The sequence below is a fragment of the Aotus nancymaae genome, unplaced genomic scaffold (genome assembly GCF_030222135.1).
Source record: "Aotus nancymaae isolate 86718 unplaced genomic scaffold, 86718_ANA_hifiasm-v0.15.2.pri h1tg000028l, whole genome shotgun sequence".
Taxonomy (NCBI): domain Eukaryota; kingdom Metazoa; phylum Chordata; class Mammalia; order Primates; family Aotidae; genus Aotus; species Aotus nancymaae.
In genome coordinates, this window is record NW_026988441.1 from 27328919 (window position 1) to 27343555 (window position 14637).

At 55.8% G+C, this 14637-nt stretch overlaps 2 protein-coding genes across 2 annotated transcripts; one reads left to right on the top strand and one right to left on the bottom strand.

The window, feature by feature from the left end:
• Positions 1–2426: 2426 nt before the first annotated feature.
• Positions 2427–10929, top strand: RAB3A (RAB3A, member RAS oncogene family). The gene is made up of 5 exons (XM_012443563.3): positions 2427–2574; positions 3716–3943; positions 6250–6368; positions 8906–9030; positions 10047–10929. The coding sequence occupies exons 2-5, from the start codon at positions 3716–3718 to the stop codon at positions 10235–10237; spliced, it is 663 nt and encodes a 220-aa protein (XP_012298986.1). The 5' UTR covers positions 2427–2574; the 3' UTR covers positions 10238–10929.
• Positions 10351–13660, bottom strand: MPV17L2 (MPV17 mitochondrial inner membrane protein like 2). Its single transcript, XM_012443564.2, has 5 exons — positions 13412–13660; positions 12848–13018; positions 12034–12110; positions 11817–11945; positions 10351–11684 (listed from the first exon to the last, which is right to left on the bottom strand). The coding sequence occupies exons 1-5, from the start codon at positions 13596–13598 to the stop codon at positions 11628–11630; spliced, it is 621 nt and encodes a 206-aa protein (XP_012298987.2). The 5' UTR covers positions 13599–13660; the 3' UTR covers positions 10351–11627.
• Positions 13661–14637: the final 977 nt, after the last annotated feature.

Consider the following 14637-nt stretch of genomic DNA (forward strand, 5'->3'; position numbering starts at 1 on the left):
CCCTAGCTCATCCATTTCTAATTCCAGAGCCCAATGCTGCTCTGGACAATCAAGGGCTTGTATTCTTCTTTAATTTAAATTAAGTATTTTTTTTCTGGGTTTTTTTTTTTTTTTTTTTTTTGAGACGTAGTCTTGCTCTGGTGCCGTGGCGTGATCTTGGCTCGCTGCAACCTCCACCTCCTGTGTTCAAGCGATTCTCCTTAGCTTCCCGTGTAGCTGGCATTACAGGCGACTGCCACCGTGCCCGGCTAATTTTTGTATTTTTAGTAGAAACGAGGGTTCACCATGTTGGTCAGGCTGGTCTCGAACTCCTAACCTCAGGTGATCCAACCGCCTCGGCCTCCCAAAGTGTTGGAATTACAGGCGTGAGCCACGGCGCCCAGCCAAGTAATTAGTTTTGAGACAGGGTCTCACTCTGACGTCCAGGCTGGAGTGCAGTGGCACGATACGGTTTCCTACAGCCTCGACCTCCCGGGCTCAAGTGATCCTCCTACCTCAGGCTGGGGAGTCGCTGGAACCACAGGCACGCACCACCACACCCAGCTAATTTTAAAATTTTTTGTAGAGATGGGGCCTCCCTATGTTACCCAGGCTGGTCTGCAATTCCTGGGCTCAAGCGATCCTCCCGCCTTGGTCCCCCAAAATGGTGGGAGTACAGGCGTGAGCCGCCGTACCCGGCTATTTTTACTTTAAAATACTAAGTCAGTGACAGAAGCTTCTGCACGTTCTTGTGGCTGACTTTTCCCTTCCTGGGAAAAAAAACAGGCAGGAGGTATTTCTGAGAGCGCCACCCATGTAGGAAGGGTGCCTTTGGGCAATCAGGGAGCTGAGCAGCCTAAAATCTCCTCCCCTCCAAGGGGGCCGCAGGCCGGGCCTGGACCCTCTCCCCTGGAGCCCCCCACAGAGCGCGAACTGGACTGCGGGTGTCCGCGTGGGCGCGAGGGCGGGGAGAATGGGAGGTGGATTTCTTTTTATTTTATTTTTTGTTTTTCTGAACGTTCCCAATTTCTCCGCAGTGGATTCGTGACACTTTTATAGTCCTAGTGGTGGTGGTGGGGGGTGGGGAAGGGAGCAAATATGTTACCCTAAAAAGAAAACAAAAATTTCTCAAATGCAAATGGAGAGGGGACGGGGCGGAGGGGGGGCGTCCCAGTACTTCCAGGGTGCTGGGGGCGGGCTGGGGACCGAGTTGGCGGCGGCTGCGCCTCGAGGCGCTAAGTTATTCTGGTCTCTCGGCGCCTCCGCAGCTGGCGAGCTTTTTATAAACAGGAACGAGTTTCCTCCCACCCCACTCCAGCCCCGCCTACTGTGCAGGGGGAGGGGGAGAATCTAGGGGATCAGGACTCTTCTGGGGGCCACACACGCCTGGAGGGTTTGAAAACTGGAGTAGGGGGCGCAGGAGCCCCGGAATGGGGGCTGGGGTTTCGGGCTCCTCTCCCCTCCCCACATTCTGAGTTTTTTCCCTGAAGATTTGGAGGAATACACGGTGGAGCATCTTAGCTCCCAAAAGGCTCCGTTCTCTGAGGTTGCTTTCCCAGAATGGAGGGAGGGGCTCTTCCAGCTCCCGGGTCTTTGGACCTTAGCATTGAAGGGCTGGAGGCTTCCCGGGGCATTTACCGCAGGCTTTAAGGGGTTTCCTGGACAGGTTGCTTCTCCTTCCCTACTAAATCTTTTATTCGAATTTTCCTCTTGATGATGGGGCGCAGGGAGGGGAGGGGGTTCCCAGAGAGTCCATCCGCTCCTTCCTCCTTTTCTGGGAATGGTGGAGAAGGGTGGCTCTGTTGACCTCTATTTCTTCTTTCTATTTTTTAAATCTCAGAAACGGGGGAGGGGTGGAGTCTTCACTAGCCCCGCCCTCTTTGGGGGTCTCACGCCTCAGGAATGGGACAGGGGCCCCTCTTGATCCCTGGTTATTCTTTTGCATTTATTTTGAACCCCATATATGTGAGGGCATAAAACATCTCTTGGGCCTCGGTTGTTCGTTTCTGCAATTGGGAGTCGGGGGCATTTAACAGAGGTCACAGCACCTTGGTCTAGACTGTGGCCTCGAGTCCCCTACCTGGGTTGGGCGCGGGCAGGGAAGGGAACCGCCCCTCGAAGACCCGGGCTCAGCCAAGGTCTCAGCCTCTCGGCCCTTCAATCGCCCAGAAGCCACCATTGGACAGGAGGAGGGAGTATACAATCGCTGATTGGCTAGTCGGCCCGTCGCTCGAGGGCTTAAGCCTCCCCGAGGCGGAGTCGGCCCCCGCGCCGCTCCCACCCCCAGTGAATACACACGCTAGGCCCGCCCCATTTGTGCGTCAATCTTCGCAGGAGCCCCGCCCCATCTGGCTCTGCGTGCGTCAATGGGCCACATCTCTGCGCGCGGCTCCGCCTCCGGATGGCGTCACGAATTTAACTGCATGTGAGGCCCCGCCCCTCCCTTTGCAGGACGTCACCGAGGACTGCAGGGGCCTGAGCCGCTGCCGCCGCCGCGCAGCCCCACATCAACGCACAGGGGGCCCCGTCACCGCCACCGCCACCGCCAGAAAAGTCACCGCCGCTAGGGTCGCCGTTGCATCGGTGCAGGACAAGGTGAGCTCCTGGGCGGCCGGGCGTGCTTCGGCTCCGAGCACCTGCATAACCTTCATTTGACTGATGGGCTGGTGGAGGTGCGGGACGAGGTTGGCCGGGTTGAATGAGGGGAAGGATGCGGCGGTCGCGAGGCTGGGAATGGGTAGGGCCCGGGCGCCCCCCTCCTGCCTGATCCTCACCACTACCCCCCCAACCCCCCTGCTCTGCGGCGGAGGGGGAGGGGAGGCAAGGGCCTTGCGAGAAGCTGTGCGCGCGGGAGCCCCTTGCGTGCGCGTGCGCGTGGTGTGCACACGCGTGTGCGCGCCCGCCTGTGTCAGCGGGTCTGTGTGTACCCTTGCGTGTGTACCTGGACATGCTCGTGTGACCCCCACGGGCCTAAGTGTGTACATGTTGCACGCGTGTGGAGAAAGATGTGTGAAGAACCGCCTGTGCATGCGTGTCTCTGCATACAAGCACGGGGATCCGTGTCCCTGTGGGTGATGTGCACACGCCTGCATGTGTGGAGGGGCCTGTGCGCACAGGTGGTTTGCACATTTCTATAGGCGAATCAGTGTGCAAGCAGGTGTCTGTGTCTTTGTCCTGTGCACCCCAGTGCGTTTACACACTCCTGTATGTACGGATGAGCGTGTTTGAGGTTGTGTGCACGTGAGCGTGTGCATGCCCCGCCTGTATCATATGATGCAGCAGCCTTGGCCGGAGCTCTCTGGCCTGGAGGTTTGGGGAGAGGTGGCTGCAGATGCGCGTGCTCCAGGGGCCATGCGCGCGTGTGCACGTGCGGCTGCGAGGCCCTGTTCTGAGACCATGAAAGATTGATAGGGGGCGGGGCCAGCCGCAGTCACCCCCTCTGGGCTCAGCCCTGGGTTTAAGGTTACAGCCCCACCTGGGGCACAGGCCTCTTGGAAGGCGGGGGTGTCCCCATCCGCGACCCTCTGAGCCCCTCTTCTGAAACGTTCAGGATTTCAAGGTCACAGGCTGCCCTCTGCTGGGAGCACCACTAATGAATACTGGGGCTCCTGATGGGATAAGTGTGGTCTCCATACACCGGCCCCTTTCTGGAGTTCTCCCCATCCTCTGCCTGGGCTTGTACACATGAGGATGGAGGATGCCCCCCTCACGGCTCTGCTATACCCGGTATCCCCAGATGGCATCCGCCACAGACTCGCGCTATGGGCAGAAGGAGTCCTCGGATCAGAACTTCGACTACATGTTCAAGATTCTCATCATCGGCAACAGCAGCGTGGGCAAGACGTCCTTCCTCTTCCGCTACGCCGACGACTCGTTCACCCCTGCCTTCGTCAGCACCGTCGGCATCGACTTCAAGGTCAAAACCATCTATCGAAATGACAAGAGGATCAAGCTGCAGATCTGGGTGGGTCCCAGCTGGAGGGCTCCCTCCCGGCTCGGTCGGGTTCCCATCTTTGGAAAAGCAGCCCCAATTTCATCTATCTGTTTCCTGGCTGGAGTCACTTACACACTGGGCGTTCATCAAGTCTGTACTGTGTACCGGGGCAGACACAGACAGCACCTGTGTTCTCCCATAAGTGCCTAATCCTGGTGCTTCAGGTTCTTCCATGTATGAGGTTTCAGGTGGACCTTGGTCCCCAATCTCTTTTTTTGTTTGTTTGGGATGGAGTCTCACTCTGCCTCAGAAGCTGGGGTGCAGCGGCGTGATCTTGACTCACTGCAACCTCTGCCACCCAGGTTCAAGGATTCTCCTGCCTCAGCCTCCCAAGTAGCTGGGATTACAGGGGCCTGCCACCATGCCCGGCTAATTTTTGTAGTTTTTAGTAGAGATGGGGTTTCACCATGTTGATCAGGCTGGTCTTGAACTCCTGACCTCGTGGTCCACCTGCCTCGGCCTCCCAAAGTGCTGGGATTATAGGCGTGAGCCACCGAGCCCAGCCAACTTCATCACCATTCTCTTTTTTTGTTTGTTTTTTGAGACAGGGTGATCTTGCTCTGTCACCAAGCTGGATTGCAGTTGCATGATCATGGCTCTCTGCAGCCTCGACTTCCTGGGCTCAAGCCATTCTTCCACCTAAGCCTCCCAAGTAGCTGGAATTACAGGCGTGCACCACCACCCCTGCTAATTTTTTTTTCTTTTTTGTAGAGACAGGGTCTGCCTAAGTCTGTCCAGGCTGGTCTTGAACTCCTGGGCTCAAGCAATCCTCTCACCTCAGCCTCTCAAAGTGCTGGGGTTACAGGCATGAGCCAACCCACCTGGCCTTGTTAGTTTCAAGAGACAGAGCCTCACTCTGTTGCCCAAGCTGGATTTGAACTCCTGGGCTCAAGCGATCCTCCTGCCTCAGCTTCCCAAGTAGCTGGGAGTACAGGCGCGTGCCGCTGAGTCCGGCTCCCTTTAGTTTTAAACCTACAGTTCTATTCTCTCCATCTTTGGAAAAGATGGCTTGATTTTTCTCCTTGGTCCTTGTCACCCTCCAATATAGGATACATTTACACTGTTATTTTCTGTTTCTCGCACTGGGGTGTCACTTAGCAAGGCAGGGATTTCTGCCCGTTTGTTAACAACTGTGTCCCCAGTGTCCAGTTCAGGGTGTGGCAAAGATCAGCGTCCAGTCCATGTTTGTTTATTTTTTATTTTTTTGAGACAGAGTCTCACTCTGTCACCCAGACTGGAGTGTAATGGTGCAATCTTGGCTCACCGCAACCTCCGCCTCCCGGGTTCAATTGATTCTCCTGCCTCAACCTCCCGAATAGCTGGGATTACAGGTGGGCACCACCAGGCCCAGTGGGGTTTCACCATATTGGTCAGGCTGGTCTCGAACTCCTGACTTCATGATCTGCCCACCTCAGCCTCCCAAAGTGCTGGGATTACAGGTGTGAGCCACCGCGCCCAGCTTTTTTTTTTTTTCTTTTTTTTTTTGAGACAGTGTTTGCTCTGTCGCCCAGGCTGGAGTATGTTGGCGAGTTCTTGGCTCACTGAAACCTCTGCCTCCCAGGTTTAAGTAATTCTCCTGCCTCAGCCTCCTGAGTAGCTGGGACCATGGGCACTCACCACCATGCCTAATTTTTTTTTTTTTTTTTTTGTATTTTTAGTAGAGACAGCGCTCACTATGTTGGCCAGGCTAGTCTTCAACTCCTGACCTCAAGTGATCCGCCCGCCTTGGCCTCCCAAAGTGCTGGGATTACAGGCGTGAGCCACCGCGCCTGGCCCCGTTTGTTTTTGGAGACAGGGTTTCAGTCTGTTGCCCAGGCTGAACTGCAATGGCGTGATCTCACCTCACTGCAACCTCTGCCTCCTGGGCTCAAGCTACCATTTTACCTGAGCCTCCTGAGTATTGGGACTACGGCTGTGAGCCACCATGCCGCATTCATTTTTATATTATTTTGTAGAGATGGGGTCTCGCTTTGTTGCCCAGGCTGGTCTGGAACTCCTGGGTTCAAGCCATCTGCCCATCTCAGCCTCCCATAGTACTGGGATTACAGGTGTGAGCCACGGCACCCGGCGCAGGACATGTTTGTTGAATGACTCTGTGGGATGATGGAGCACTCATGTACTCTGAGCACTGTGACCCAGCCTGCTCTTCCTGACACTGTGCTCCTGAGCAAGCTCCTACTTCTCCCGGGGGGCTGAACTGGGTGTTATCAGAGCTCATTTCCTCTCCGAGGGCCTGACGTGTGGGTCCTCTCTGACCTTCATCTCTTCCTCTCTAGGACACAGCAGGGCAAGAGCGATACCGGACCATCACCACCGCCTACTACCGGGGCGCTATGGGCTTCATCCTCATGTATGACATCACCAATGAAGAATCCTTCAATGCTGTGCAGGACTGGTGAGTAAACCCCACTCACTCTTTTTCTTTCTTTTTTTTTTTTGAGAGAGGGTCTTACTCTGTTGCCCAGACTGGAGTCCAGTGGCACGAATAGGGCTCACTGCAGCCTCGACCTTCTGGGCTCAATTAATCCTCCTGCCTCAGCCTTCCAAGTAGCTGGGACTACAGGCGCACACCACCACACCTGGCTAAGTTTTTGTGTTTTTAGTTGAGATGGGTTTTGCTATGTTACCCAGGCTGGTCTTGAACTCCTTGGCTCAAGTGATCTGCCCGCTTCAGCCTCCCAAAGTGTTGGGATTACAGGCGTGAGCCATTGCTCCTGGCCTTCCACACTCATTCTGGGACTATCGTCTCTGAGACAAAGTTGCTTCAAAAAAAAAAAAAAATAGGCCAGGCGTGGTGGCTCATGCTTGTAATCCCAGCACTTTGGGAGGCCGAGGGGGGTGGATCACAAGGTCAGGAGTTCAAGACCAACCTGGTCAACATAGTGAAACTCTTGTTTCTACTAAAAGTACAAAAAAATAGCCGGGCATGGTGGTGGGTGCCTGTCATCCCAGCTACTTGGGAGGCTGAGGCAGGAGAATCGCTTGAACCCCAGGAGGGGGAGGTTGCAGTGAGCCGAGATTGTGCCACTGCACTCCAACCTGGGTGACAGAGTGAGACTCCGTCTCTAAAAAATATAAATAAATAAATAAAAGGTAGGGGTTAGGGAAGGATTTCAGATAGAAAAGTAAAACTGTAAACATATAAAAAAAAAATAGCTGCAAGTGTAGGGTGGAGACAGAGACGTTAAGGAGAGCTGGCATAGGTTAGAGGTGGCAAACATTGCAATTTTCTGCTCAGAAGTAAAAACTCTTTAAAAAGATTTCTGGGCCAGGCACAGTGGCTCACGCCTGTAATCCTAGCACTTTGGGAGGCCAAGGTGGACAGATCTTGAGCTCAGGAGTTCGAGACCATCCTGGCCAACATGCTGAAACCCGCCTCTACTAAAAACACAAAAGATTACCCAGGCGTGGTGGCTCATACCTGTAGTCCCAGCTGCTTGGGGAACTGAGGCAGGAGAATCACTTGAACCTGGGAGGTGGAGGTTGCAGTGAGCCTAGATTGCTCCACTGCACTCCAGCCTGGGCAACAGAGCGAGACTCCATCTCAAAAAAGAAGATTTCATGTGTGTACCTATGCATGTTCTTCACATGTACCCCAAAACCTAAAATGCAATTAAAAAAATATATTGGCAAAAAAAAAAAAGAAGAAGATTTCTGGGCTGGGTGGCTCATGCCTATAATTCCACTTGAGAGGCCAAGGCAAGTGGATTGCTTGAGCCCAGGAGTTCGAGACCAGCCTGGGCAACATAGCAAGACCCCGTCTCTAAAAAAAAAAAAAAAGGAAAGAAAAGAAAAGGGGGCTTTCTCACTGGGTGTAGTGGCATATCTGGTAATCTCAGCTATTCAGGAGGCTGAGGTGGGTGAGCATTGCTTGCATACAGGAGTTCAAGACCAGCCTGGATAACAGAATCAGGCTGTCTCCAAAAAAAAGCAGGTAACTTTTCTGGAATAAACACCCAGGGGGAGGAAAGAGCATATGAGGAGTTCTTGGGAGATGTGGGAAGCTGGCACTTCCAGGAAGGCTTCCTGGAAGAGGTGGCAGTATTGCCAGAGAGAGGAAAAGTGTGTTACTGGCAGGATACAGGCTACGATGAAGGACGGAGCCTGCCATGTTCAATAATGGGTCAGTTGGGCCGGGCGCAGTGGCTCACGCCTGTCATCCCAGCACTTTGGGAAGACGAAGTGGGAGGATCGCTTGAGGTCAGGAGTTCGAGACCAGCCTGGCCAACATGGTAAAACACTGTTTCTGCTAAAAATACAGAAATTAGCAGGGAGTGGTGGTGCACACCTGTAATTCCAGCTACTCGGGAGGTTGAGGCACGAGAACCACTTGAAGTCAGGAGGCGGAGGTTGCAGTGAGCTGAGATTGCACCACTGCACTCCATCCTGGGCATCAGAGCCAGACTCCATCTCAAAAAAAAAAAAAGCCCATGACACGGCTGGGCGCGGTGGCTCACACCTGTAATCCCAGCACTTTGGGAGGCTGAGGTTGGGGGATCACGAGGTCAGGAGATCAAGACCATCCTGGCTAACACGGTGAAACCCCTTCTCCACTAAACATAGAGAAAATTAGCCAGGCGTAGTGTGCGCCCCTGTAGTCCCAGCTACCTGGGAGACTGAGGCAGGAGAATCACTTGAACCTGGGAGGCGGAGGTTGCAGTGAGCGGAGATCGTGCCATTGCACTCCAGCCTGGGCAACAAGAGCGAGACTCCATCTCAAAAAAACCCCAAACACACAAACAATAATAGGTCAATTGGGGGCTGGAGTGGGGTGAACGAGGGGCACATGGGGGGAAAGGATGGTGGGGAGGATGGAGGGCCGAGCTTCAGGGTCTTCTTCCCTGGGATAAGGACGCAGGCTCCACACCAGCCCGTCAGGGTGGAGCTGGGATCCTCGACACCCTAATCTGTCCCCATCGCTGCCTCCTGCAGGTCCACCCAGATCAAGACCTACTCGTGGGACAATGCCCAGGTGCTGCTGGTAGGAAACAAGTGTGACATGGAGGATGAGCGGGTGGTGTCGTCAGAACGTGGCCGGCAGCTAGCTGACCACCTTGGTGAGTGCCCAGCCAGGCCAGAGACCCACAAGGCTAGAAAAAGGACACTGAGGTCCCGAGAGGGGAGGGCAAGCACCCAAGGTCTTACAGCTAAGCCAGGTAATTCATTCACACGTTCTGCAAACTTGCCTTCATCCAGGAGCCATTTGGGTTGGACCCTGAGGGCTGTGTAGGAGTTCACTGTGCAGAAAGTTAAAGGTTTATTCTGATACTCACCGTCCGACGCTTTGTTGGGTGTTGCTGGGTTTGAGAGGCAGGTAGGGGTGCCTCGAGGGACCTCTGGGGTGGAGGGAGGGACCTGGGCAGGAGGAGCCCATGGCAGGAGCCAGGCTTCCTGGAGAGGCGGGCAGTGGACTCTAGTGCTTGGAAGAAGGGTGTTTTAGGCAGAAGAAACAGCTTGGGTAAAGGCTTGCGGTGAGAAAGATCCTGTGTGTTTTGGTAATAGTTGCACATGACTGGAACATGATGATCAGCTGGAGGAAATGTCACTGATTATAGAGGGCCTCAACCATGTGCTGAGAGGCTGGGACTCTTTGGAGGGCAATAGGGAGCCACAGAGGGTGTGTGAGCAGGGGGAGGTCACGGCTGGATCTGAGTGTCAGGGCTTCCAGGCCCAGTGCATGGGGCTGGGCATATCTTGCCAGGTCTCTAAGGACAGTGAGACACAATTTTAGGAAGGACAGGAAGCCGGGCGCGGTAGCTCAAGGCCTGTAATCCCAGCACTTTAGGAGCTGAGGTGGAGGATCACTTGAGCCCTCAAGACTGCAGTGAGCTATGATCACACCACCATACTCCATCCTCAGCAACAGAGCAAGGCCCTGTCTCAAAAAAAAAAAAAAAAAAAAAGGAAATGCAGTCGACCCAGTTCAATGTGGCTTCCCTGCAGGACTTGTCAGTACCTTCAATAAGTTGCTTGGCACAAGACTCTCCAGGTGTTCCCTTTCCTCAGAGAGGCATCTCTAGGAGTTGGCGTGGGGCGTGGCCAGGGTCCTCATCCCTGCCTTCCCTGACCACAGGGTTCGAGTTCTTTGAGGCAAGCGCCAAGGACAACATTAACGTCAAGCAGACCTTTGAGCGCCTGGTGGACGTCATCTGTGAGAAGATGTCGGAGTCTTTGGACACGGCGGACCCTGCGGTCACAGGCGCCAAGCAGGGCCCACAGCTCAGTGACCAGCAGGTGCCGCCGCACCAGGACTGCGCCTGCTGAGAGCCACCCCGCCCCCTTGCCCCTCTTCCCCATCTTCCCCACCTCCCCCACCTCCCCAGGCCTGACCCGGCCCCCACCAGCCACGGGCACAAGACCCCCACTCCCAACTTAGCCCGCCACCCTTATTTATTATTGTAGCTATTTATTTATTGAAGACATCCCGCGGGGGCCTGGGCTCCCCTGCCCGACCCCAGCCCTGCCCGTCCTGTACATATAACCCTTTCCCCGCTCAGCTGTGGTGTGTCGTGGCCTCGTGAACTTACCTCTCCTTCTCCTGACACCCCCCTGCCTTTTTTTTAAATTCACCCCCATCCACAGTTGTCGGTTGTGAAGAGGGGGCCAGATGACACCCTAGAGCAGGCTGATCGGGCGATGGGAGGTGGCCAGGCCTGCCAGCCCCTCGGCTCTGCTGCGGTGGGCCGAGGCCGCTGTTGGGGGGTTCCCCGTGCGGACCATGGGGGTCAGAGTCTGGCCTGCCAGGCTCCTCTCCCCCAAGTTTTTTCTTTTGGTGGGGGGTGTGCTGTGGGTATTCACCACCCTGGGACCCCCCTGCCCACCGGACCTGTTCTGACCTCATGAGTGTCAAACGTGCCCCCCAGTTCCTTAGGAGATATCATGAAACACTACATACATCCAATAAAGCGAATGGACCACGCGTGTCCCTGTGAGCACCGGGCCCTGCCCACCCTGGCTTTGGTCATCCACAGCATTTGCTTTTGTTATTTTTATTTGTAAATATAAATAGAGACAGGGTCTTGCTATGTTGCCCAGGCTGGTCTCGAACTCCTGGCCTCAAGCGATGCTTCTACCTCAGCCTCCCAAAGGGCTGAGATTTCAGGTGTGAGCCACTGCACCCAGCCAGCAGTTTCAATTACATGACAAAGAATTTAATGGATTGTCCACAGCTCACGACCAGGGAAGAAACCCAGAGGCTTCCCACCCCTGCCTGAAACTTTTGGGGGCCAACTCCAGGCCTGAGCCTGCTCTGAGGGGATGGGCCACATCCCCTTAGTCGCAGGACCTGAGGGAGCTCCCGATTGGCGGCTTGGCCCAGAGCCACCGGGATGGCAGTGTTGCGGGGCTGGTGCTTGGGGCTGGTTGGCTGGGTGGGCCCCGTGCTGCAGATGGGACATCTTGGTCACAGGTCACATGAGGCTCCTGCTGAGAAGGGCTAGGGGATGATCATCCATCTCACAGGGGTGTTCTAGCTGGGGAAACTGAGTTCCAGAAGTGAGCTTGGAAAGGGCAGCTCAGTCCAGTGCTCAGGAGCTGGAGGGATGCTGGGATGCAGCCCAGGACCCCAGCTTGCTGCAGGGACCCATGCCCCTTCTGGCAGAGCATGTAGTCCGCCAGGAGTCAGTCTTGCATCCCGTCCCAGAGGGCAGACAGCTCAGTCCGCTCGGGTGTCCAGGGCCACACAGCCTGGGGGTGTCAGGGGAACTGGGCTCTGTCCACACAAGACAAGGCATCTGGTCAGAAGCCTGGTTCATCCCTTCCGGTCCCTCCTGAGCCCTGTCCTACCCGTCCCTGTATCCCCCTGAGCAGTCCCCTCAGTGCCTGGTATGCCCACCATACTCACCCGGTACTTCAAGTAGGACAGGTATGTGTCCCAGCCCAGCGTCAGGCCATTGATGTAGGTGACTCGGAATTGGGGGGGAACGAAGAGGAAGTTCACCAACTGCGCAGCAGGCCACACGCACCAGTCGGCCTACGGGGAGAGGCGGGGCACGATGAGGGGCGGGGCCAGAGCCATGAAGGGGCGGGGCCCGACATGTGCAAGGGGCGGGTGCTCCCACCTTGTAGAATTCCCAGAACTTGTCCCGCAGCTCCTGGAAGCTCTCACCCAGTGTCTGGCCCTCCAGGCAGCCAAGGCCTGGGAAGGAAACCAAGAAATGAGAATGTTAGAAGCCAGGAAGTACTGTTGAGATGACAAGATGGGCTCACGATGGCGGGGGTGGCGTTGGACCCCTGAGAGCCCCCACCCCAGACAGAGAGACAGGGACTTTCAGATGGGATAGACAGAGAATCAAGTGGTTGGTGTAGGGATAAAACAGAGCAAGTCAGTCCCAGTGAGAGAGAGGTTATAAACATGCAAACACGTGCCCCAAAGGAGACACACCCTGAAGATGAGGCATTTTTATTACTTTTCGATCACAGACCAGGAAGCCGGGCTGGGAGGTGGAGAATGAGCGACTCCTCTATGAATACCGCTGTCTTTGCTGTCTTTACCGAGCCTAGGGCTGGGACGGTTGCACCCCATGAAGTCCAGCCTCAATTCCTCTTCCTTCAGGCATCAGGCCTTTGCATTAGCTGTTCTCTCTGCCCGCCGGTTCCCTCTTCACGTCTCAACTGAGTATGCCCTCTTTTGGGAAATGCTCTCAACCTCTCGCCCAGGGCGGCCCCATCACATACTGTCGTGGTCTCTCCTACACTCGCCAGCGTTCACATCGGCCGGGTCTGTCCTGTCCCCACTGTGACCTGGCTCCTAGTCCAGGGCCACCCAAACACGGGGCACATCGGAAAGGCACCTCTGCAACCTTCTTAACACAAAGCTGGCTCTACCCCTCCCGACCTATGAGAGGAAAAGCCGAGGTTTAGGAGGCTCCTTACCCAAGAAGTACCAGACGCCCAGCACGGGAGAGGCTACCAGCTGATCCACGAGGACCTTCTTGAGGACATTTGGGAAGCCTCGGAGGCCAGATGCAGGGAATAGGCGGTCCAGCGACAAGTACCAGTAGTGCAGGAAGGGACCCATGCTGCAGCCCACCGCAAACATGCTTGCTATATGAGAGTGTAAGTCAGGGGGCTGGGTCGGGCCGGGTAATTCCCCAGTCCATTCCCTCCCTCCCTGGCTAAGGCCTGGGTAAGCCCAGTGCCATCCCCGAGCCTCAGCCTCACCAGGAAAACAGGAAGAGCCCACCCGTGCATTCTTCCACTACAAGCCCCACCAGCAGGCGCGGCTCCAGAGGCTCCTAAGTAGCGGGCAGAGACCCCCGGGGGTTGGGAGGTGATGGAGTCCCAGGGCTGCGGGAAGACAGAGACCCGGGGAGAGGCGCGGTAAGGGCAAGGTCCTGCGGGGGACTGAGGTCATGGGTCAGGGGTCACGGCCCGCAGGTCTGGTGCCGGGATCAAAGGTCGCCCGGGGTGAAGGACTAAGCAGTGTGGCGTCCTCACCGGAGCGCCGCGGGTCGAAAACCTGGCCGGGCTGGGAGCGGATCTCCCAAGACTGGCGCACACCGTCCCCGGCCGCCATAAGGGCGCCACAGCCCAGCGTGTTGGTGACGAGCAGAGCGCGCCCCTGGAACAGACGCTGCCCCGCGGACAACAGGCGGTGCAGCCGGCCCCAGCTGCCCCGCGCCATCGTCCCCGGAAGTCCAGGAACCGGCGTGCCGCTCCGTTCCCGCTGCGCGGACCAGTTGCGAGACACCGTCGATCCCAAATTGCCCGCCCCTCCGGCGTTCCGGCCAATCGCATAAGGATCTGCGGTCCGCAGCCCCGCCCCGCGCCGCGCCGCGTAAACCAATCGCAGGCAGCCTCAGAGCGCCGCATTGCCCGCCCCGAAGAGTATTGGCCAATAAAAGGCAGGCGCTCTATCCCAAGGTTGAGCTCCGAACGAAGCTGTACACGCCCTCCCGAGCTTCACGGACCAATCGGAAAAAGAATTGCGTTACGTCACGCATGCCGATTGGTAACTTTGTACTCTTGTTGCCGCGCCCCTTTCTGTGCCAGCCTATGGGAAACCGTCGCAGCCCCGTTTACCGACACGCCCAGGACGGCACTGGCCAATCGCAGACCGTCGTCACCCTGGCAAATCAGTGACTGTCGTCCCGCCTCCTGCGTTGGGGTTGGTCAATCTTAGGCAGTTACAGCGCCTTCTGGCCTGATTGCCCTACGGATTTCCACATTCTCCTGGATTTAACCAGAAGGGCTGTGATCTGTGGCTAAGACAACTACCAAGGTGGACTCCAATCCTGCAAAAAAGATTCATGGAACTTGGGGTGGGGTACAGTTAGTGTTAGTCACTGTTCTGGGCATACGATGCGCTTTAACTTCTTCCAATCAAATTTGTGCTCTTGCAGAAAAAATTATATCCTAATTTTACCGTTCCCGAAGGGGAAAAAATACTTTTTCTTTTATTCTTTATTTATTTTTTAAAGATGGAGTTTCACCATGTTGGCCAGGGTGGTCTCGATCCCCTGACCTTGTGATCCACCTGCATCGGCCTCCCAAAGTGCTGGGATTACAGGCGTGAGCCACCACACCCAGCCTCTTTATTTATTTTTTAAGACGAGGTCTCGCTTTGTCTCCCAGGCTGGAGTACAGAGGCACGATCTCGGCTCACTGCAATCTCCGCCTCCCGGATTCAAGCGATTCTCCTGTCCCAGCCTCCTGAATAGCTG

Excerpts from the sequence above, each read along its gene's own strand:
- RAB3A (XM_012443563.3), top strand. The coding sequence starts at position 3,716 with ATGGCATCCGCCACAGACTCGCGCTATGGGCAGAAGGAGTCCTCGGAT. Across the intron at positions 6,369-8,905 it reads TTCAATGCTGTGCAGGACTG|GTCCACCCAGATCAAGACCT; the intron begins GTGAGTAAACCC and ends TGCCTCCTGCAG. Across the intron at positions 9,031-10,046 it reads GCAGCTAGCTGACCACCTTG|GGTTCGAGTTCTTTGAGGCA; the intron begins GTGAGTGCCCAG and ends CCCTGACCACAG.
- MPV17L2 (XM_012443564.2), bottom strand. The coding sequence starts at position 13,598 with ATGGCGCGGGGCAGCTGGGGCCGGCTGCACCGCCTGTTGTCCGCGGGG. Across the intron at positions 12,111-12,847 it reads GGGCGTCTGGTACTTCTTGG|GCCTTGGCTGCCTGGAGGGC; the intron begins GTAAGGAGCCTC and ends TTTCCTTCCCAG. Across the intron at positions 11,946-12,033 it reads AGTTCTGGGAATTCTACAAG|GCCGACTGGTGCGTGTGGCC; the intron begins GTGGGAGCACCC and ends CTCTCCCCGTAG.